Source organism: Bradysia coprophila, unplaced genomic scaffold (assembly GCF_014529535.1).
Source record: "Bradysia coprophila strain Holo2 unplaced genomic scaffold, BU_Bcop_v1 contig_138, whole genome shotgun sequence".
In the NCBI taxonomy this organism is placed as follows: Eukaryota; Metazoa; Arthropoda; class Insecta; order Diptera; family Sciaridae; genus Bradysia; species Bradysia coprophila.
Genome location: NW_023503409.1, coordinates 361,785 through 384,765, shown reverse-complemented (window position 1 = coordinate 384,765; position 22,981 = coordinate 361,785). Strand labels below are relative to the sequence as shown.

Below are 22,981 nucleotides of genomic sequence, written 5' to 3'. Positions count from 1 at the left end.
AGGACCAATATCGGCTTGTTCTATTATTCATTAACTCAAAGTTAACGTCGTCTGCTTCAACGCTATGCATGTATGTACGATCACTTGCATCGAAATGTTGGAGTGGATCCTGTGTAGATCAATTGTTGCGTCCTTTAACAGGACGTTTGGAATCACTGAAAATATCCCCACCTGAATATTATATGTCTGGAAGACTTATTTTCTCGGAAATAGGACCTGGTTTAAACAATAAAACTAGAATTTAATTTACACAGAGCGTCACATAAAAACTGTCACATAAAAATAATTCGCGTATTCCAGTTATAATTATCGAGAATCTACTGACTCGGAACTCACTTTGATTGATATGTTTGCAGGATTCTTTACTCAAATTTTCTCATAACTCTGGAAGAATATTTTAAAACTATCCACAAGTCGTAAGACTAGTTGTAAGTCTTACGGGAATCGTCGATATCGGAATAGTTGCTGTGTACTTGCTTAAAGCAAGTTGCTTTGGAATTGTGTACTTGTTGCCCAATTATTCACGTTTCTTCTTATTAAATTAACGTAGAAATTATTCGCATTATTTGCAAGATCAATTCGTCCAACTAACAGTCTTAAACATTTTTTTAAATTTTACATCGACTTTGTAGATATTTCCCGAATTAAACCCTAAATGAACTCTTTAGCTACGGAGGATGTAAATGAAAAATAATTACAAATTCAAATTAAACTATTTGCACCCGGTGTAAATAGTCTATAAAACACTGTTTGAACCATTTAGTAAAGTAAAACTTCGTAGGTGTAACTTTGATTGTATAAACCTAATCAATATGGTTTATATTGCATCAATCACTTAATGAAATATGGAACAACTAATGAAAAATAAATTCGGTTGACAATTACGTCAGTAATTGGGGATAATTGGTAGCAGCAGGGCTATATGAGATAACCATCTGTCCAAAATAATTTTATATCCAAAATCAAAACGTAACAAAACCATAACATTTCAGTTGCTCATTAGTTCAAAGGCATTCGAAAGCATTAGTTAAACACTCTATTCCATGAAGTACGTGATAATTGCTACACTCTTCAAGCTACTTTCGGCAACAGTTTGGAGCCGTCAAAATCTGGAAGTGAATCTAATCAAACGATTGAATGAATATTTCTGTTTCGATCACAACATCTTTCTACTGGACTCTTTGAACGAACACAACCAACACATTCTTGCAATGGATAGGAGCGATGGGTCCATTTCACCTCAAACAGTTTATATTGTCGATCGTAACGGTACGCAACGCATGCAGCTGGAAAATGTGCAGACCAGCAAAACCCCATTTTTAATTGTTGTCGCTACCGAGTGTTTTAAATTTGCAAATGACACACAAATGCTGGATCAAGTGATCTCAATTCGACAGCGCATCCCCAATGTGAAAATTGTTGCATTTTTCGTACACAACATCACCGCAATGGAGACCGTATTGCAATTGTTTCAATGGAGTCGGAGCAACCGGATTCTGAACATTTTTTGTGCATTTTACTTGAATGTTGCTGAGGACGCTACTGGATCGTCATTTACCGTATTTCGTTTCGATCCATTTGACGCAACGGTTTTGCTTAATTTGACTGGAAGTGAATCACTTCAGAATTATTTCCCAGATGAAATACCGAATTATTACGAGCATCCGCTTCGAATCTTGCAACAGTATGACTCACAATTTAAGAATTATGAACCCAACAAATTTCAATTTAACTTTTGGCAGAATATCGTTCGCGTGTTCAATGCATCAATTTCGATGACATACATAGATGAAGCGACTTACATCAAATCACGGGTTAAATTTTTTAGCTCTTTAAATGTAGATGTTACCCAATTTACAATTAACTTAAACGGAGATTTCGCCGGAGATCCAAAATTGGGTCCATTTGCTGTCACACGGCTTGTGTTGTTAGTGCCTCATGCTCGACCATATGCAAGCTTCATCACCTATTTACAGAATACAACGTGGACAGTTCTATTCGCTTACACTTTACTTGTGACCGTGGCAGCATCGCTTCTATTAACGGTCTCTGGTTATTTGCATACCAACAAAATTTCACTTTTACAATGTTTTGTCGACGTTATAAATCTCTTAATAAATGACAACACAGCCATCAATTATGGACGACTTTATCGTGCCGATATTTATATCGTTGTACCTTTAACTTTCACCGGGTTAATTGTGGCAAACGGCATTTTGTCCGTCTTTAAGAGTTATCTTACTTTGCCAATTTATGAAGGTCAAATCAAAACAATCAACGAACTATTCGAATCCCGAGTACGGATCTCGGCTCGTGAAATAACCTGGGCAAATGAAACAATTGAATTGCTAGAAAATCTAACAAGGCATTCTGGCTGGAACGAAAAAATACAACGGACAAACATGGATATATATTTTAAAAATTTGAATGAATTCAACGATTCTGTAGCATATTCTACGTTAGACTACTCTGCACGGTATGTGTTGACTGCACAGAAACGTTTAAGCTTGAAAGCATACTATTTGATAGACACGGTTTTGTGTCCATACTTCCTAACGTTTGATGTAGATTCAGATTTTCCATACATCGAGGCAATAAACATGGTCAGTCACCGTTTGGCAAGTGCCGGATTAATCAGCAAGTGGCTTAAAGAAGTAGACGAAGACGAAATCAAAAGGATAACGAAATTAAACCTTGGTCGTCAATTCAATAGTAATGACCAATCAGATAGTGATTTTGGTATGATGACTATTGTTTGGTGTGGATGGCTTGCCAGTATATTTGTGTTCATTTGCGAATTAATTTGTAACAAAATTCAGTCACAAATCACAAAATTGAAGCAGACACTTCGGATGCATTATAATTTGGCCACGCAATAAATCTTCCAAGAAGCCCCATTTCTATACATTTTTGGTCAATTTCAGCAAAATCGTAGCATTATAATTTGATCGATTCTATTCATTTAATTCATTTTTAAATAATTGTAGTTTTCAAAGAAATCATTTCGAAAACATTACAGTATAAAAGCTTAGACATGTGCATTTGAACGGTTTTCCCGCAGGTCCACCGCGCTAATGCGTATGTGTAAGCTTTTATACTGTAATATTTTCGAAATGATTTCTTTGAAAACTACAATTATTTAAAAATGAATTAAATGAATAGAAAGAATCGATCAAATTATAGTGCTTCGATTTTACTTTAAACTGTGGTTCCGTCCGTCCATGTTTACTATCTTCTAAAGCTTTCTTTAGAATTTCTTGAAATTTTGGAAGTAGAAAAAAAAATTGGATGGAACTGGCCTCGTTTGGGAGCTAGGGCTCCTCGAAGTTCCCATATAAGCCCCATATAAGAACACATTTAAGTGTGTGTGTGTGGATGTGTATGGTAGAACAAATTTGTTCGCTTTTGGTAAACTCTGCTCACCTCAAATTTTTTTCCTGCATTTTTTAAATTTTTCAAAATTTTTTCAAAAATTTCAAAATTTGTTTTTAATTTTGTAATTTTTTTTTTCAAAATTTTCAAATTTTTTAAATTTTTTTATGAAAAGAATTTTAAAGGAAAATGAGACAATCATCGAGATTTTTATGGATTAATTTTTTTAGGTATGAGTACTTTTGTAATTAATAAAGTGTGCAACGGTTATTGCTTTTTGGTAAAAAGTGAGCTCGCGAAATTTCTCAGTTTTCGCGTTTTCGGATGGAAGATATTGAGGATATAAATTGCTACCAAATAACATAATATAAAATCAAATCAAACTTCCAAAATAACTGATATCAGTCAAAAACACTAAAAGAGTAAAAGTGACGCAAGTCCCTGGGTATACTTTCAAAACAACTGATATCGCTGTAGGTGACGCATTCTGCGCTTGTACGCAAAAATTGTCAAAGCAAAAATTAGGCCAAAGAAATTCTAGAAGAAAAATTTTACCAACAAAATTTTGCGTCACAAGTGGCAGATGTTAAGGAAAGTACTATTAAGAAAATTGTTAAAATAGGGAAAAATATGTCCTGAAAGAATGTACAAATGAAAAGTAGCCGAATCATCTGCCACTTTGTGACGCAAAAATTTGTTGGTAAAATTTTTCTTCTAGAATTTTTTTGGCCTAATTTTTGCTTTGACAATTTTTGCGTACAAGCGCAGAATGCGTCACCTACAGCGAAATCAGTTGTTTTGGAAGTATGACCGACTTGCAACACTTTTACTCTTTGAGTGTTTTTGACTGATTTGAAGAATGTTAAAAACAAAATTTATGACGATCTTTTGGTTGCAGCCTGATCATTCAATCAACTTAATCTGATATGATTGATCAACTTAATTCTGAATAAACGAAATCTAAAGTAATGACGACGTAACTAAATTATTTAATTAAAAAAATAAAAGCTTGTTGATAAATAAATATTAATTTGGAAAAATTGTACTGACACAGTTGAATTCACTACTGAAGAAGTCGATGAAGTCGATAAAAAGAATCCGCACACACTGACAAAAAAGAGTCGAAAATCTTACCTGTCACAGGTAACTTTGTCTCCAGGTAATCCACAATAGCTGCAACAGCTGTAGCTTCCCATACAAAAAGTACAGCCAAAGCACCTAGCAGGGTAATAGAAAAAAATAAAGTAGTACTTTAATCGAAGTATGCGAATATTTCCATACCTTTTTTTTCATAATGTCATTGCAAAATTACAATTAAGGCTGCTAATGGTATTATTGGTATCAAAAAACTACTCTATTTGACGTGTAAAAACCTCTATTATCCTGCTAGGTGCTTTGGTACAGCTGTGACAGGCAATGTCACAGGTAACTTTGTCTCCAGGTAATCCACAATAGCTGCAACAGCTGTAGCTTCCCATACAAAAAGTACAGCTGTGACAGGCAATGTGGATTACCTGGAGACAAAGTTACCTGCGACTAGTAAGATTTTCAAATCTTTTTTGTCAGTGCATCATGCACATTTTATGAAATAGTTATTTATGACATCGAGTGCGAAGTACTTTATTTGGCTCTAGATGTGTAATTATGACACGAGGCCGCAGTCACACGAGGTCAAGTACTTCGCACCGAGATTCATACAACGTTTTATGCAACAGAACGATCTAAAGTTCGCAGTTTTCGAACATTATGATCTAGTTGCATAAACAGCTTTTACCTGAAGTTATTTGTATTTATTCTTTCTTCCTTCGCTAATTTTGCCATTTTATTTATTTAAAATCCAACCAATTAACAGCGCTATACGTTCAGTTATCAACTCCCACAGATTTCTTCTCGTATCGGAAACATTTTCATTGATCATTTTGATTTTAGAGAAATTATTATTTTAAAATTAACACAAAAAACACAAAACTTTTTCAGAACAAAATGCTAGGATTTTTGACTTTTCGATGTTTCGAGATAAATTAAGATTGGCTCACCTAGTTTGTGTATATTACGTAGGTGGAAGCACGGGGTTTCAGGGGCTTCGAACATTTAGTTTTTTCATGTTGCAGATATTGCAGTGTCAAATTCTGTTCAAGATGTGACATATTTGCAAGGTATTGGCCTTTTTCACAAAGTATAATCAGCGTAACCTTCGTAAAAAGAATCTTGAATCTGACAAGAGCACGTGTGCCAACGTGTAAAAAACAAATGTTCAAAACCCCCTGCTGAACCGTGGCGATCCTCTTGTCAAACGGACAGTACATAAACAAATTCCATCATTTATTATCACAGTATTTCTGGTACTTGGTCACGTAAGTGAGTCATGATCATGATAGCACGAGTTTGAATGTGTGTGTGAGTATATCATAGTGTGAATGTTTCACACAAGAATATATACTTACGAGCGCTCCCATTCAAACAAGTGCATTTGACCAAGTGTGTAATATATATAACATGCGTCACGGGCCGAGCATAAGGGAGTTCTGACATTTTTCTACCCTTTGTATTTGTTTTGGACGATTGATTACGTTTCTGCGGAAAAATATGTGTATCCTCTCGAAGGATTAACAACGCATTGCTTTAATGAGCCTTAAACTCTTCGTTACACAAAATCTGGTATGCAACATGATACTAAACTGGTTGTTTAGGCATCGGAAGTGATTTGTCAACCTCAGCTTCGCCTCGGGTTGACAATTAACACATCTAATGCATAAAAAACCGTTTAGTATCTGGTTCACGCCGTAAGTGTGAAACTAAAAGACCTCTTTTGGTTGATACTGAACAGGCGAATCTTTATTGAAGCAAGCTTGACCATGGCTCTCACAAGAGTGACTGTTAAAAGAGCGAAAGGCCCTTGTGTATGTGTTTGACTCCCGTTCAACACAACACAACACAAAAATATTGGCAATAATCGCGTCAAGACGAATGTTCTAAAGACATAAGACCTAAACCATCCAGAGAGATGCTAATATGACGACTGGGTCGTTCCGTCGAAACATCTCTCTGAAACCACCTAAACTGAACTAGACTAAAAATTAACGCAACTTCTGCATAGTTCGAAAAAAGCTCGAAAAGTCATAAGGTGAAATGGTGAAATCGAAAACGCAGAATGAGTAGACGTCAAATAATGTCAAATAATTCTCGCGTTTTGTTGGTGTTTTGATTTTACTCGGCTCTATGTTCAAAAACAACGATAGTTAAATAAAAATGATTGTCAATGTAACTTAAATGACGTGTCATAACATTGCGATTATCACATAGAGGCTAAAAGTGCATATCAAATAATATTGATAAGAGGTGTGACAAAATGAGTCGAAATATATTAAAGAGCAGTATTCAGAATGCCTCCTTCAGCATCGTTTTTCAGGTAAGCATTGAATAACAATCGACAATTATTATAAATTTAGAATGAGCACGCTTACAATGCATCTAATATTAGAACCCATCTGCTCACAATTTTCAATTTCAAAACAAATATTTTGAATGGCACTTCTACATCGTTTCCGTGTCGTACTCATTTTGGTATAGTAACAAATTTTCATATTTATAGACTTCATTGTGTAATTTGTGTGCGGATGATGTGTTGTCGATTGATAATTTACCAATTAAGTCACCAACAATTCTAATTTAGATATTCTGTCGGTGTATAACATTTGGCATCAATGCTTTTATTGTACGTCGCGTTGGACGCGATGTTTTGGGCATTATGAATGTGCGTCTTCTTCTCCTGGAAAGTACGTTGATTTTCCTATCGCGAGAAGCAGTCAGCCGGGCATCGTTAAGTTCAAGAACGCAAGAGAAAAACAAAAGTACATGGCCGCAGTTAATCAATCAAATTTGGATCACGTAAGATTCGTATACGATTAGCCTGTAGAGACATTGATCATCAATTAATCTCCAACTGCAGGGTTCCAATTTGTTTCATACTTGCATTACCTGGCATTTTTATTTGGATAAATTTTCTCACCGAAGTTGAAGAAGTTTACTCCGCACAATACAAATTCGGTTGCTATGCTATTGCAATTTCTTGCATCATCGAAATGTGCGCTGAAGCACCAGTATTTATCGGACAAGTCTTTTGCTTTGTCAAACTAAAAATCGTTATGGACACACTTCACATACTGGTGCGATCGTTAATCTTTATCACCGCAGTGCTTCAAGATAGTAACATTGCCATTTACGCTTTTGGCTTCGCTCAGCTATCCAGTGCGTTTACCATAATTATCGGCAACTACCTGTTTTTCCACGTGTACATCAAGAAATTGAAACAGTATCGGTTGGATGTGGCCAAAAAGACTGACGACAACGAGAAAACGATTCGGTTACATGAGCCATATTACGAGAATATGGACGATTTTCCATTTAACAGTATTCTTGAGATGATACCCGGTGTAATGCAAAACACCGGCACTTATTTCAATTCGGATTTGAAGGTGCTGGTGTGGAGTTTTGCCAAGCAAGGAGTGTTGAAGCAAGTGTTAACTGAAGGCGAAAAATATGTTATGTCGTTGAGTCCAGTGCTTTCGTTCAGTGAACAGGCCACATATGACATTGTTAACAATATGGGCAGCTTAGCAGCAAGATTTATATTTCGACCCATCGAAGACAGTAGTTACTTTTATTTTACACAAACAATAGCCAGAGATGTTGCTTTGAAGGAACAAAATCGGGTTTGTTGCACACAATAATTTGTGACGATCCGTTTCGTTTGTTAATCGAATTTTTCTTTCAAGGATAAAGTTAATGAGACTGGAGAGGTTTTATCAAATATTTGCAAAGCAGTCACATCCATTGGACTATTAGCGTTTATTTTCGGTCAAAGTTATGCAGGAACCGTGTTACTCCTGTATGGTGGATCGGATTTTGTCGGTAATGGTTTACCAGAATTTTTATTGCGATGGCACTGTTTAGCGATTGTCCTGTTGGCGGTTAATGGGATCACCGAAGGATACATGTTTGCAACTAATACCAGTAAACAAATAGATACGTGAGTACCACATTCAAGTATTGTAAGCAAAGCTCATATTATTCTCAGAATTATTTGACTGTTTTTTGGAAGTGTAAAAAAATAAATTTGAACGAAACACATTGAGAAAGAACGTTGATTGCATGCCCTAGTCTCTGTTCCACCATTAACATCCGACTCTGGAATTAAACAAACAATTTTTGTCGTCCAACAGATACAACTACTACATGGCCATATTTTCGGTAACATTTCTCCTACTATCGTACCAACTCACAAATCTGTTCGGACCAGTCGGCTTCATATTGGCCAATTGCACAAATATGATTTTTCGCATTTCGTATAGCACATTTTACATTTACAAACAATATCAGCCAATCAAACTGAACCCATTAAATGGTATACGTCCGGGAAGGTTATTCTTCATCGTATTGCTGGTCATGGGAATCGTATGCAAGGTGTCTCAGGTAACAAATAAGTTTTTGACTTGGGTTTGATGGGACTTTTGGAAGTTTTTATCTTTTTGTTTGATTATTTTTTAGAAAAGAGTTTTCGAGAAATCGATAGTTGGTCATCTGCTTATCGGTGTAGTTTGTACAACAGTTACACTCCTAGCATGGGGCTATGAAAATAAACATTTGATTCGAATAGGACTAGACAAATACAGAGCCAGTAAGGAAAAGAAATCGTAGAGGATATGGACGAGATTTTTATGTTGATTTTCCGCCTTTATAAGGGCTACGTATGCAATCTGTGATCGCACAAATAAGGTCGAAAAATTACAAAATCATATCGACTATGTCCCGTCGCGAAAATGTAATGAATTTATTGAATGTATTTGTAACGACACAAAAAAATCGAAGTCACAGTTTGCATATGAGTAGTCCTTTATAGTGTCTTGTTGCTGTACTTATTAAAGCTCCTTTTAAGAAATTTTTAGTTTTTTTTTGTCTAAGTTCTAGTGTCTTAAAGTCGTTCTGCATTTACATTTAGAAGAGAAACGTTCAATGCAATTTGAATCGACAAACTTAATTTATTGTTCTCATAACGCAACAGCCCACAAAATACAGTTTAACGAAACGAATGGCCGCACCTCCACAACGATTTTAAGAACATGATCTTGCGTAGCACAACAGTACATTTTCAAGTCCTGAAACTGATTGCATGAGAAGTAAATTCCCAATTCTTTGGCACTAACACGACAGGACACCTCCAAATTCTTGTCGTCAGGATCATCTAGTTGAACTTCAAGATTTTTGTAGTTGCTAGCCACAGTCACTTCATCAGTTTCAACGACCATAGCAATTTCACCGGAATTGTTACAGAAGAACGTTATGTGTGACGCCAAATTCTTGATCTTTTCCACTAGATTTCTGATGGACTTCAGCGTTGGCATGGATATGACTGATTTGAAGTCTGGTAGTTGGGGAATTTCAAATTCAGCCCAATCGCGTGTCGGAATAACAGTTACAGGAACATCGTGTGTGATCTGCCGACCGGTAGTCGATGGTACCTCGAGCTGCACCGTCAGGCATGGAAAGTCTTTGTTTGTCAGTTTGATTTTACAATATTTTACGACGCCTTTCAGCATAGTCAATGCATTAGCCATTTTGATGGGATTGAATGTCAAAACGATCTGATTGTTGTGCTCCTCGTCGACGCCGCTCATTATGTATTCAGGGAAAAAGGAGTCTTTGTCCACCTCAGCCCAAATCGACGGAATCGAATGAGCTGCATTTTCGGATACAACTAACTGAATTTGATTTGTTTTGATTATTATAGCTGCTTCTTTGTTGTGTGCCACTTTCGAAATGGTTGTTATTATATCGTGAAATTCTCGGCAGGATTGTTGGTCACGGATTAATGCTCGAAACTTCATATTTTCTTCTAGTAAATTTGAACATTAACGGTGAAAGTATGTAAGCGTACGAGTGAATAACAAAAACAAGAGGATGAAATTCGTATTCAGAGAGATGTGTGCCGACAAGCCAAATGTCAAAAATTCGAACATATCCAACATAGTGTGGTGAACGTATCGGCACACAATCAGGTACATACAATTCAATTTTTCATATGCTACACTGGTCCATCCCAAATGGTTACTTTGGTGTTGAACGGTATTTTCCTAACTAGTGTTAAAATATCGCGACTTCGTCGAGTATTTCCGACATCGTTTAGGAAAAACGATGTTCCCAACTTATGCTAAGAGACTTTTTAGGTAATTCAATTCCAGAACTCGCTTTTAGTATTCGTTAGGAAAATAACTATTTTTTCACTAATTCTCTAATCATACGCCCACTAACCAACGTCTATTCCGAAAAACAGTCCAATTGCATTATCAGATTCTGTAGATTATTGTATTGCTTTCCTGGATCAAAATTCTAAATGGAAAGATTGGAGTGAACTCACTCCACCTTCTGATCATATGGTACAATATGCATCGACATTTTCGAACTAAACTTCGATTCTGCTACTGCATTCACGACCAGACAGTGTATCAAGAAAATCCAACTTGACAAAACTTTACAAATTCCTTTGGCCATCACGGCCATCAGTTCTATCAAATTTGAGCGTTTTCAAAGTGTCATAAAGTATCGTGGGAAATTTTCGCAGTATTTCAGATGAAAATGGTGTACATTTTCTCGACATATTAATTGAATTTCGCATAATTGTAGTGTTTTTTAGCTCCGAAAGAACTGATTGAGTGAAAAAGTGAAGTTGTCTTGTGTCTAGTGTTATTATAATGAATATGGATAAACAACGAAAGCTGTCGTAAGTGAATTGAAAACATTATATTATCCAAATTGATTGGAATCTCAGTACACCATTCATAACAAATTTTGTGTGGTAGACTTTAACTGATAGGGTTTCTCTAAAGACTTTTCATTGATCATTGGCAGTTTTCCACAAAAATATTGGCTTTTGTAAAATTTTGAAATATTTTTTCCTCAAAAGAAGGGAGTCGCCTAAAATATACAAGATGTTTGTCTGTGCAAATTTAGGTTTTTGTTTTCGTTTCAATTTTTTACACGAAGAATTGACTGATGTTAGTAATTTGAGCAGAGTGTGTATATATACTAACAGCTGAGTAACACTTAAGTAAATAATCAAATTTCAATTCATTTGTAATTCAATTTTATTGATACATGATCCATACATAACCTGTGATACATCGACTTATGACCACGCATGTTTTCGCTCGTTTTTATTTATGAAGGACAGGTGGTATCGAATATTCGACATTTCAGTTCCAAATTTGGAAGATATTTATGCTGTCTTGCAGATTTTGTTAGTTTAAACATATTATCGGTTTATTAAAAAAAAAAACTCTTCAATTCAGTTACAGCCACAGTGTCTTATACGATATAGGTGTATACATATGTTACAGTTTACAACGTTCTATCCTGAGCCTAGGTGATTCATGAAGGCTGTAAACCAACTTTTGTTATCGAAGATTATTGATTCTGATTTCTGAATTAATCCGAGATTGTGGATCGATTGAGTACGAATCAGGAAATTTTTCATAAAAGATACGAATGTGCTGGAATTAATCTTTTGTAAAAATACACCAGCACAGGTTCAACAATTAAATCCAACTTTATCACACGACAAGTAACATAAAAATTTAACGATCTCGCGTAGCAATAGCAATTATTAATCACACCAGCTCAACGGAGGTTGTTAAACATTATTAGTACATTACGTCCGTGGCTCTAAATTTTATTTTGAGGTTTGAGAAGTGGGGGTTGGGGAAGTTATTAGACAATGTACTAAATGCATTTTTCATATAAGAGAAGGACCATTTACATTGCCGAGACACGTAAAAGTAGTTACCGAAAGTGTTTTACTAATTTAACAAAAGATCTTTGGATTTCATGCGAAACTGTAGGCAGTAGAAGGAATTGTTTAACTCGCAAGCCAGTCCTTTTAAGTTGATTCTAGAAATGAAAATAAAGAAGGTAGTCTGATGTCAAAAATATATTAGTGCCAAGATCAGCAGCACCAAACTCCATACACATCAACACTATTGCTTTTATTCTTAACACGTTGCCGGTTATTGCGATTTGTCAACTTTAGGCACATCGGAAAGTGCTAAGGGAGTCGTGGAATACCTCCAAATAAATTTCTAAAAATCAAAAATGTGACTTTTGATTTTTAGAAATTTATTAATCCTCGACTCCCTTAGCACTTTCCGGCGTGCCTAAAGTGCCTGATCGAGCATTATCCCCTACGTGTTAAGGACACCAACCTGCTGTATTATCAGATTTTAATTTAACAAGCAGGAATGTGTCTAACTATTGTGAAAGAAAGTATATCTTACTGCTTCCCTGAAGTGTGGTGGATTGGTTTAAAATTCTGTTTTGTTGCCATTTTTGAAACACCATCTCTGTGTCTGATTTAATGGTTGTTTTGACAGTAAAAATATCGTTACTGAAAAGCCGTAAACATAATCGAATCTTCGGTGTGAAATTTTTAGTCATTTTATGAATATTTCATTCGTGACTCAAACAATAAATTATTATTATCAGTTCTACCTTTACGTCGATTTGATAAGGAAACTGAAAAATGTAAATTTTGCGTATGCAGTCAGAGTTCATAACATTATTGCATGCTAATTATTGTCCCAGAGGTGTTTTAATTGGTGGGGAATAGTTCAATGTTTCTATTAACCGTTGAAATTCATAAGCAAAATTTTTTCCAGTTTTTTCCGTGCTTAACAACACGATGAAGTATTCATTGAATTATTTATTTGTAAAATGTGTTAGATGAAAAACATGCGAATCACTTATCCAAATTAAATTATTATTGTCATTGTGCAATCATTGGTTTAAAAACATTACTCAGATATAAAATCTGTCTGGTGTGGTTTCTTATGCTTCGGTATTTACTGCTCAAAGAATTACCATTATGCGAAAGTTACATCGCGCTGACAATGCTCATATTTTTATCTGCTTTTTAATTCCTCAACTTCGTTTCGAACTTAAATAATGACATCATCCCGATAAGGAAAAAGGTTGTTAGCAGCGGTTCGTTAATATATTTTTTTTTTTGTCACAAAAGAACAAAACATCGATATACTGTTTTCTCTTCGTTTTAATACAGTTACATATACGCATATGACTCATTGATACATGATACGGCAATCGTTTTCTGTCCAATTCTTAAGCAAATATAAAATCACAATAGTCCTAAATTGAATACGATAAGAAACCATGAGCCGATGAATTATTGTTACATCAACATATTGGCTCCATCATTACTACTTAATGCTTCACTTATTATTACTGAGTTTAAAGTTTTGATGAGTCTATCAAACTTGTCGAGTTCAGAAAACCTATTATTGGCTACGCTAATTATCAACGCATTTAAATGTTAGCCAACAAAAAGAGGTCACTGATTTAAATCATTTTTTTTAAAGATCCGAAAACGGTTTTTTGGAATCAATGGCCTATAACTGAAACTATTTTTAGAATCTAAAATTTTTTTTACAAGAAATGCATATATGCTAACGAGATTAAGAATGATCATTCAACAGTTAGCGAACTTTCGCAAGAATTTTGTGGGTCGAATTGATTAGTTTCAAGAGTTGCTACTGATAATTCCATTGACTGTAAGTCAGGGTCTAACGGCGGAAAATGAGTGTCCGTTACCAACATTTTTTTTAAAAGTTGGAAGTGACCTTTACAAAAAAAAAATCGAAATAAAGTTCCAGGAAATGCTTGTATACACTCTCGATTGCGTAAATTTGGTCTGAATTTCTTGAAATTGGTTTCAATCGAATCGCAATTGAATTCTACAGGTTAAGTTCGAATTGACTAGTTTCAAGAGTTACTACTGATAACTTGGCTTTCTGATGAAAATGAATGTAGGTGATGATAACATCTAATTGGAATTAGTATATCTGCTCATTATACAATGGCCGCCGTTCATATGAAAGTGTACACCGACCTTTGTATCAATTGTTGTTCTTTTCAAAACTCTTTAATTCTTAGAAATCGCACACTTATCGTTTATATGGCCGGCTTATGGAAATACGTTTTCATTGGATTACTATAAATATTAACGTCCAACTAACCGAAAAATTTTTATATTCGCAAAAATGTTTGTCTACCAAAATGCTTTCTTTGGAACTTTTTTTTATCTCTTTTACCTATTTTCCCTACCTAAATTTCTGAAGTGTCATGTGTAGTATATTTCATAATGACTGCGAACATAATCTGCCAAAAACCATAGTCTTACAACAGTTGTTATCGTTAGATAACAAACATTGTTTATCGCTTGTTGGTATATATCATAGTGTATACTGTGAAACGTCCTTGACGCATTTTTAATGAATGAAAAGTCTCGTGAAAATCAGTGCTTTTGAAGACCTGAAAAATATCTTTACTTTCAGACAATATCTCATTATTTTCTTCATTAACTTACATTTTCACACAGAATACTGTTATTTCATGCCAATGCGAGTGCGAATATAAATATTTGAAATATCATTGCATACGAATCACACTCTGAATATTATATTTCACTCATGCATCACACTTTATTTTGAGTTTGGAATTCAGGGTTATCCATATCATCATTACATTATAAATAGTAATTTTGGATTTATAACAGTCACACACAAACGATGTGTATAAAAGCAAGGAAACTAATTTGCATATAATAAAGGATTTTACAGAAAATTACAACAATGATCCATGTAGTGGCCTGAGTCGAAGAAAGTCAGAATCTCGATTCTTTCGTTATGTTACCTTTTAAAGAAACGAAACGTTGGGAAACGAAAGTGTTGAAATTTTTCCCATCGTTTTTCTTCTTCAGTATTTATAAACGAAAAAATTGTCCCGCATGCGAGCGAATGGTGTCGTGTCTTTAGTGTAAATAATAAAATAATTAATACTGACTTAAACCATTCAATGCATGGAAAATCCTTGTAGTACTTGTAATTATTAACCTTCAATGTACATGCGACGCTTCGAACAATTACTATTAGTAACCACGTTTTAAGCATACATTGTGTGCGGTATGTATGTAACATCCTTATATCCTATTCACTTCGTTACCACTCTACCAGGTAGAGTCTACCTTATTATGTATGCTACAATGTTATTTGTGTTCGTTTATTTAATGACCACGAGTTATGAAACTGATTTCAACAGGACAGATTCGGTATTGAAATGGATGGTGCAGATAATACTACTTTTTGTTTGTAATAACAATACACTCTCTAGCAACCAAACTTCGTTTTGACGCTGTCAAAATAACACCTTATTTTGAAAAATGTGACACTGACTTCTTTGTAATAGAGTTGTCGTGCCGCGCTCTTTTTTTAAAGCAACATCGATTTCACACGAAAAAGACAAATTTTAAATTTTATTTCATTTTTCCACACCAAAATTAAGGAACAACACACAAAAAAAGATGTCACAATCACCATTTATTCATTTTCGAACACCGAAATGGTAACAAGAGACGTAATATTTTCAACACAAAAAAGGAAATCGCTGCTCATTCTTCATTTAATTTATTTTTGAAAGTGTAAAATTTTCTATGACAGGATACATTCTACAATTTTACCACCTTAATTTTGCTATAGATTGGTTGCTAGAGAGGGAATTCGTAATAACAATCAGTACCAAGTAACCAAGTAGTTGGACGATCGATTTCTGTTTGAAAAAAATGGTTATTCAGTACTTATAGTTATTTGTAAACCAAGGTCTCGCTTCGCTCTGGCCTCAAACTTACGCTCTTGATGGAATTTTCTATTTTTTCCATTTGGTTAACAATTAACTATTTCATGCTTGCGTTCTGCGAAAATCCGCATTTTTGTCCACTTTGAATAAAATAAAATAAATAGCGTGTTTTGGTATACAGCATTTTAGGCGAGAAAATGATCATTTTCTCACCCAATTTGGCTATCCCACCATTTTAGGGGTGAAAATCATTATTTTCTCACCTGAAATGGCACCTCTTAGAATGACAACAAAACGTCATTTTCACAAAATAAGGATTTTGGCATCACTAGCATGAAAACATTATTTTCGCAACAAGTGACGAAAAGTAGGACTTTCCGTTGCCTTTATTGCGAAAAACGTTGTATATAACTCGATGACAAATGCTTTTTAGGCACTAGATGTGAAGGTTGTCACTCGAGGCCGTAGGCCGAGTGTGATGACAATACAGTCGAAACTCGGTTATATAAATAAATATTTCGTCGTTGACTGCCTAAGACTGTTTTTATTTTACTTTCCTAAAAAAATGACCTTAATCCATTTTCTACTTTAACGACTTTCGATGTCTTATATATTATAAGATAATTATTATAGGTAAGTTGAGACATTGACCAACATTAATTGAATGGAAAATAGTATTTTTAACATGCACAGGCTATGCAATGGTAGCACACAAAATGTTGCAGTCCTAGCCATACTTCGCTAAATAACAAAATGCTGTCTATTTTCATATAATACTAGCACAATATGTTAAAATGAAATTTATTGTATTTAGTGTATCCCCCATATTAGAATCATAAGTGTAAAGTAAATTCACGTTTTCACTGATGTTTCGACTACTATTACAAGAAAAGAGTGTGGATGGACACCAGCTGGAATAATCAGCTGTAACGAAAAATCGTCCATTTATTGTTATTTGAATAGCCGCAATCTTATCCCTTTCATTCGGTTTAATTTTTTTTTTATTTTTTTAGGACGTCGGGTGATACCCTCTACCAAACACTAGGAATACCGAAAACATCCACTGCCGAAGAAATAAAGAAAACATACAGAAAATTGGCCTTAAAGTATCATCCAGACAAAAATCCTGATAATCCAGATGCAGCGGAAAAGGTGAGAAACGCCGTGCCGTTAGAATTGTTCAGATTGTTGTAGAATTGTTGTTATACGGTGGCCAAAAATTTGTGAGCTAAATGGTTCCGGTTGAATGACAATAACGTGATAAAATGTTATCGCACCTAATTATGGAACATAAATCGTTAAATTAGTTAATGGCCTGACGGTTTATCTCCTACGTGTAATTTGGAATTCAACTAATATTTTACGCAATTCTGAGGAATTTACCATAGAATATCCACTGATCAAATTAAACGATTTCAGTTCAAGGAAGTGAATCGAGCTCATTCCATTTTAAGCGACCAAACAAAACGGAATATCTACGATAGCTACGGTTCATTAGGACTATACATTGCCGAACAGTTCGGCGAGGAAAATGTGAATGCCTATTTCGTTGTAACATCGCCCGCTTGCAAGGTAAAATACCGTGAAGCACACTGCTAATGATGTGAATATCTCATTGTATGACCTTCTATTCGGCAGGCTTGTTTCATAATCTGTGGTATCATAAGCGGATGTTATTGCTGTTGTTGCTGCTGCTGTTGCTGCAACTTCTGTTGTGGTAAATACAAACCGAATCCACATGACCACGATGCAAGAGATTATCAACATTTACATGTAAGTTATTCCATCATAAAACGTGTCAACAATAAACTGTACTGCCTTGCCGTGCAAAATTTACGTTATAATTAAATTGACTGTGTTTGGTCTACCGCATAATCAATAGCTTTGCATGCACATTTTTTGTATGAACATTTGGATTCGATATCCAATACGTCGAGTTGTTTAATTTTTTTTTTTGAAATTTATTTATTTGCTTTTCTTCTTAACTGATTAAAACTGGAAGTTCTTATCGTTTCTTAATGTGATTGAATGGGGTTAGAGTTGAGTGTAAGGTAAGAGAAGTAGACATAGTACTTTCATGGCTTTTCAATGTTTATATTAGCTGCGATTGCTTCCTTCCATTAAACTGGATTAGAAGTCAACTTTTCGAGTATCGCTCTTTGACTATGAGTCAACGACAAGCGTTATATAATACTCTAGAGCACCCCGTCCTCGCTCGGGACTACTAATTTCAGAATATTTAATTATTTTTCTCTAAAAAATATTTTCACTCGACAAAAGTAAACTTTTTTTCAAAAATATTTTTGCGCGTTTCTCCCATTAAAAATAAATTTCACGAGTCAAAATTAAAAAATCGGACGTTCTTCCTCACTTGTTCCCAGTTTGACTTTTCGTCTGGGCTCTTACAAGAGAGACTGTGATAATTATTTGCAGAGAGATGATATGGTGGCTGGGCAACAGTTTTATCGAAAACCAGTCGCGATATCATCTCTCTAGATTTTTACAACGGCATGCTTATTCCGCTTGGCTTGAATTTTTTGCACCGTTCATATGAATCATTTCATTGTTTCCTGTTTTCACAAAATATATCTACGGAAATATTAAACGTTTTGTACACTTTCTTCTTGATTAACAATATCAACAATGTCTTTGATGTCGAGGAAAGGAATAACTTTAATGCCAGTGCGTTGTGATTTGTTCGGTGCTTCATAATATTTCTACGTAACATTTGTTACTGTGCAAATTGAAGATCAATATAATCGGGAATAATTACAAGCTTGAACGTTTTTTATCACAAATGACATGTGTATGACATGATTTCACGCGTTTCCATAATTTGTAGAATACAGTACCTATAACTAAGTTAGTTACTAACGCTTTGGTTTGTGTCACTAACACCGACTTTCAAAATTCTCGAAAATATTTCAAATTATTCGTCATAACAATCAAACATTTTTGTTAATAATTTGCGTACTGTTTTAGCCTCAAATCAAGTTTCAGAGCTTAGTTTATAAGAATTTTTACAAAACGGATGATCATCATATATTTAACATGGCGGTGGGAACTGGTGGTGATAGCAAAAAGAGCTTATTTCTTCGTACCAACAGTTTTGACTTTTTAGACTTTCTTTTACGTCTACGACACACTTGTGGTTATGTAAAAATGGGAGCTTTGGTGAAGCCATAACGTTCTCGTATATCTTTTCGTTATTGAGATTTTTATTTTTTTTTTACCTAAACCTCATCCACATTATAAACAACAACAAATTTCATTTATTTATTCAATCATTAGCGCGATGCCGAGAATCCAGGAGCGACTTCATCTTCTCAAAGTAAAGGAGTAAGTTGATTTTGTACCATAATTATTAGTTGACAATTTTTATACTTTTATTTATTATCACAAAAACATATTGATAATCGTTGACCGATGACAAATGGCAAACCTTTAATTTGTTTATTTGATTTTATTGGATACACATAGAAATTATTATTATGGAAATTTGCATGCAAAGTACTCACCAACCTTGTTTTCTGTCCGCCGTTATTGTTCAATATTGTTATTGTGCAGCTGCAATCAAACTAACTCTATTACTAAAAACAATAAACAAAACTGATAATTACGACGGAATGTTCTTCTCCATCAAAGCAATGAATTTATCCAATTTCAAAATTGTTACCGAATTTGTAACCAAACGCATTCCTCCAGCCAGTTTTAATTGCAAAGATTGAATACGTACACCACACTCCACGGTGTATGAAAGCAGTATACCAGGATGAGTAAGAAAATGAACTGGCGCAAAATTTGGCTTAATTTGGAAATTGGATAAATGTAGCTTTAGAACAAAGTACACAAAAATATTCACGAGTGGATAACGTCAATTGTGAACACAAATTTCTAAACCTAAATTAAACGTCCTTGTAGGAGGACTTCAATGACTTGGAGGAAGTACAAATTGGTGGTGCACCGGTAACTTCACAACCAACGGCTGGTAAAGGTGCTGGAGCGATGCCAGTTTATGCAATGCCGCCACCACCATCGAATCCAAATAATCCATTTGCGAATATGGCAGCAACGGAAGCGACGTCACTAAGCTCATCCGGTCAGGCTACTTATACACCAGGTATTTGAATTTTGTTTATTTTTATTCGCTATAGGACAGTTGACTTGTGACTGACTAGTTAACCTCATACAAACGGCAAGTGTATCTACGTATCGCCTAAATTATCATTAAATCTTTTGGTGGAAAATATTTAGCTTGAACATATGTTTTTGTATAAAAGGAGACACAAGCCAAAGCTTGTTTGTGTTGATATTGTCGATAACAGATAAATCGCCGTTTCTATCAGGTTAAATGTTTAACTATTACATAAGTACCATCGTTTGAGACTAGCAATTGTTTCATACGTCTAGTACCTTGCAAATGCAGCCACATTAGAAATAAGAAAATCTATTTTTTAGATCTTTTCACGAAAAATAATTAGTTAATGTGGATGATTAACAAGCCAAAATTAATTCCATTCTCTCTATTTTTCTACACAAATGCGTTCCATAAAAGGACTTTAATCTCACAATAATTGTAAGTTAATTTTTACCATTTTTGCATGCACGAATCACCCTCGGAATCACCACATCAGTCGACATAACATCGACACAATTTTTCTAACATTTGACATTCACTAAGAAACTTCTTCAAGCTTCATTGACATCAGTCGTTCAATATTTTTATCTGCTAGACAACCGAAATTATCTTAATTACAAATGTTTTCCTTGTATCATCCGGGTATAAGTAGGTGGTTTTGTCCTGAACGAATATCGGACAAATTTCTTCAGTTTTAAACTAGTGATGGTTTTAGAGTATGTTTCAAAGTTGTCGTCACTCCTTTCCCTGGCTTAGGTAATCCTTTGCGGAAACACGACTCGTTATTTGTCCAGTACCTATTTAACCTATTTGGGTCTGAAAAGCATACAAGAATACCGCATCCTTACCAACACACCAATATATGATGCTTTATTAGTCAAACATGTACGTACGATATATACTCTAAAAATTCGTTCATAAATTCCATTAAATTCAAATTGAATATAAAAAGCAATGCGTGGTCAATACAACGATAGCATTCTGCTCGATGATGTTTTAGTCATAAAATCCTTTTACTGCCAGTACCATGCGAAAGTTGATCGATTACATGTGGAATATTCCCTGTTCATTTTTGTGAAATTTTATGTGAAACTCAACTTTCGCATGTGGTAGGTAGTAAAACAGAATTGATTGGATGTTGCTACATAATTCATTGATTCGGAAACAATTTTGTGATACTTCGATCAACTTATCTTACTATAGGCTCGGATATATAAACTTTACGCTTGTTGAAAAGCCGAAGTATGTTACTCAAAAGCACACCTGCGAGTTTTCTTTTATCTAAGGTAACAAATCACTTTCGCAGCATGCAATGTAACATATTATTACGAGACGTTGCCCATGCGATTTTCTATGGTCAAAAAACAGTTATGAAGTTTTGTTATTATTGCGGAATCAATGCATGAACCCAAATTTAATTAACGAACAGAGCTAAATCCGAGGAGATCTACTAAAAAAAATTCCCCTCATTCGTTTGAATAATTTTAAATCAATTTCCAGGCATGACGTCTTCAGCCCGACAAGGATGAATAATAAACTAAACTATCCGTCAGCGTTAAAATTCAACATTTAAATTTAATGGGAAATTTAAATTTACCAATGAATTACGATTTAAAAATCTAAGCAACTAAAATAAATAACTGGATATGTATTTTGTGACCATTGGTGGACCATTGGGCACAGACATCACAGCTGTACATTATCTATGATTGAATATTATTATTATACCAATAATATAAACAGTAAGTCAAATTGAGTCAAATATAAAATGAGGTGTGTTACTAACTTCAGTCTTTATTAAGTACACTCAGTAATTTTATATAATTACGGAATTGCTGCAGAAAATTCAAAAAAAAAAAAATAAAAAACCAAAATCAATAAATAAATTAAGAAATAAACAAAATGAAAAATATATTTAATTATGAACCCATTTACTGTAACATAAAATAGAGAAGAAGGATATGCAACCGAAAAACCAATGATTTTTAGACACCACATGTGTAATTGTCGCACTAGCTGACTTTGACATCGTGTGTTGCTAGCGTTTTTCACAATAATGTCAACAAAATTATTATTTTAATCTATTTTTGTTCACCAATCGAAATTAGTTTTTTTCTTTCCGAATTAATTAAGTTAGAACTTTAGTGTATACGTTTATTTATGTAAAATATTTATCTATCCGGTATAGCGATAGTCTTTGTTGGATCGTACTGACAAAGTACCAGAACTAGTGAGTGATAATTCTAAGGCAACATTTTTATATTTAATTTTGATTTTTCCTTTAACTTATTTATGTTTGATGTTTGATTTGATTACTCACTCAATTGAATTAACAGTGATACAATCAGTATTGCTGTATAAGTTGTATGAATTTGACTTTTCCGATTCCAAAGAATTTTCCAGAAAAACCTTAAACAATTTTCACTGTCGTATTGAAGATTTTCCTCTTCTAAAAGTTATTTTGACATTTTTAGACATTTTTAGATCCGTACGAAGTATAGCGGTAATATTATCGTTGAAGACATCATGACATATTTTCTGTTTACTTTAGTGACAGTCTTCTTTATTACTTTCCGATCTTTAAAAATGTATGTGAGAAGATCGTCACTCGCCTTTTGAAATTAAAAGGGGAATCAGCCGGAAATATAAGTTAGCTTAAAATGCAGTACCAACAATTTTTTTAAGTAATCTTGATTCAGTAGACTTGATTTCTTAATTTCCAATTCATTCTTTGTGTTAATTCGAAAAGATGAGATGTTATGAGGAGAGTCGTCA

General features: G+C 34.4%; 3 protein-coding genes across 6 annotated transcripts; 2 read left to right on the top strand and 1 right to left on the bottom strand.

Annotated features, from left to right (window-relative positions):
• Positions 1 to 6,526: 6,526 nt before the first annotated feature.
• On the top strand, positions 6,527 to 9,310 carry LOC119073154 (protein RFT1 homolog). Its single transcript, XM_037178455.1, has 6 exons — positions 6,527 to 6,781; positions 7,046 to 7,260; positions 7,322 to 8,084; positions 8,148 to 8,401; positions 8,595 to 8,844; positions 8,920 to 9,310. Exons 1-6 carry the CDS (start codon positions 6,722 to 6,724, stop codon positions 9,067 to 9,069), a joined length of 1,692 nt encoding a protein of 563 aa, XP_037034350.1. The 5' UTR covers positions 6,527 to 6,721; the 3' UTR covers positions 9,070 to 9,310.
• Positions 9,311 to 9,397: 87 nt separating this feature from the next.
• LOC119073162 (checkpoint protein HUS1-like) lies at positions 9,398 to 10,411 on the bottom strand. Its single transcript, XM_037178464.1, has one exon. It carries the CDS (start codon positions 10,254 to 10,256, stop codon positions 9,420 to 9,422), a length of 837 nt encoding a protein of 278 aa, XP_037034359.1. The 5' UTR covers positions 10,257 to 10,411; the 3' UTR covers positions 9,398 to 9,419.
• Positions 10,412 to 10,854: 443 nt separating this feature from the next.
• LOC119073167 (dnaJ homolog subfamily C member 5 homolog) lies at positions 10,855 to 22,058 on the top strand. Of its 4 annotated transcripts, none has more exons than XR_005087011.1 (8): positions 10,855 to 11,149; positions 17,082 to 17,220; positions 17,488 to 17,640; positions 17,707 to 17,841; positions 19,360 to 19,407; positions 19,990 to 20,188; positions 20,527 to 20,644; positions 21,707 to 22,058. XR_005087011.1 is itself a non-coding variant. In XM_037178472.1 (8 exons), exons 1-7 carry the CDS (start codon positions 11,121 to 11,123, stop codon positions 20,629 to 20,631), a joined length of 711 nt encoding a protein of 236 aa, XP_037034367.1. In that variant the 5' UTR covers positions 10,871 to 11,120; the 3' UTR covers positions 20,632 to 20,644; positions 21,707 to 22,058. The 4 variants fall into 4 exon arrangements, 3 of the variants coding, with proteins under 3 accessions (XP_037034365.1, XP_037034367.1, XP_037034368.1); XM_037178472.1 differs by having other exon boundaries at positions 10,871 to 11,149; positions 20,624 to 20,644; XM_037178470.1 differs by lacking the exon at positions 20,527 to 20,644.
• Positions 22,059 to 22,981: the final 923 nt, after the last annotated feature.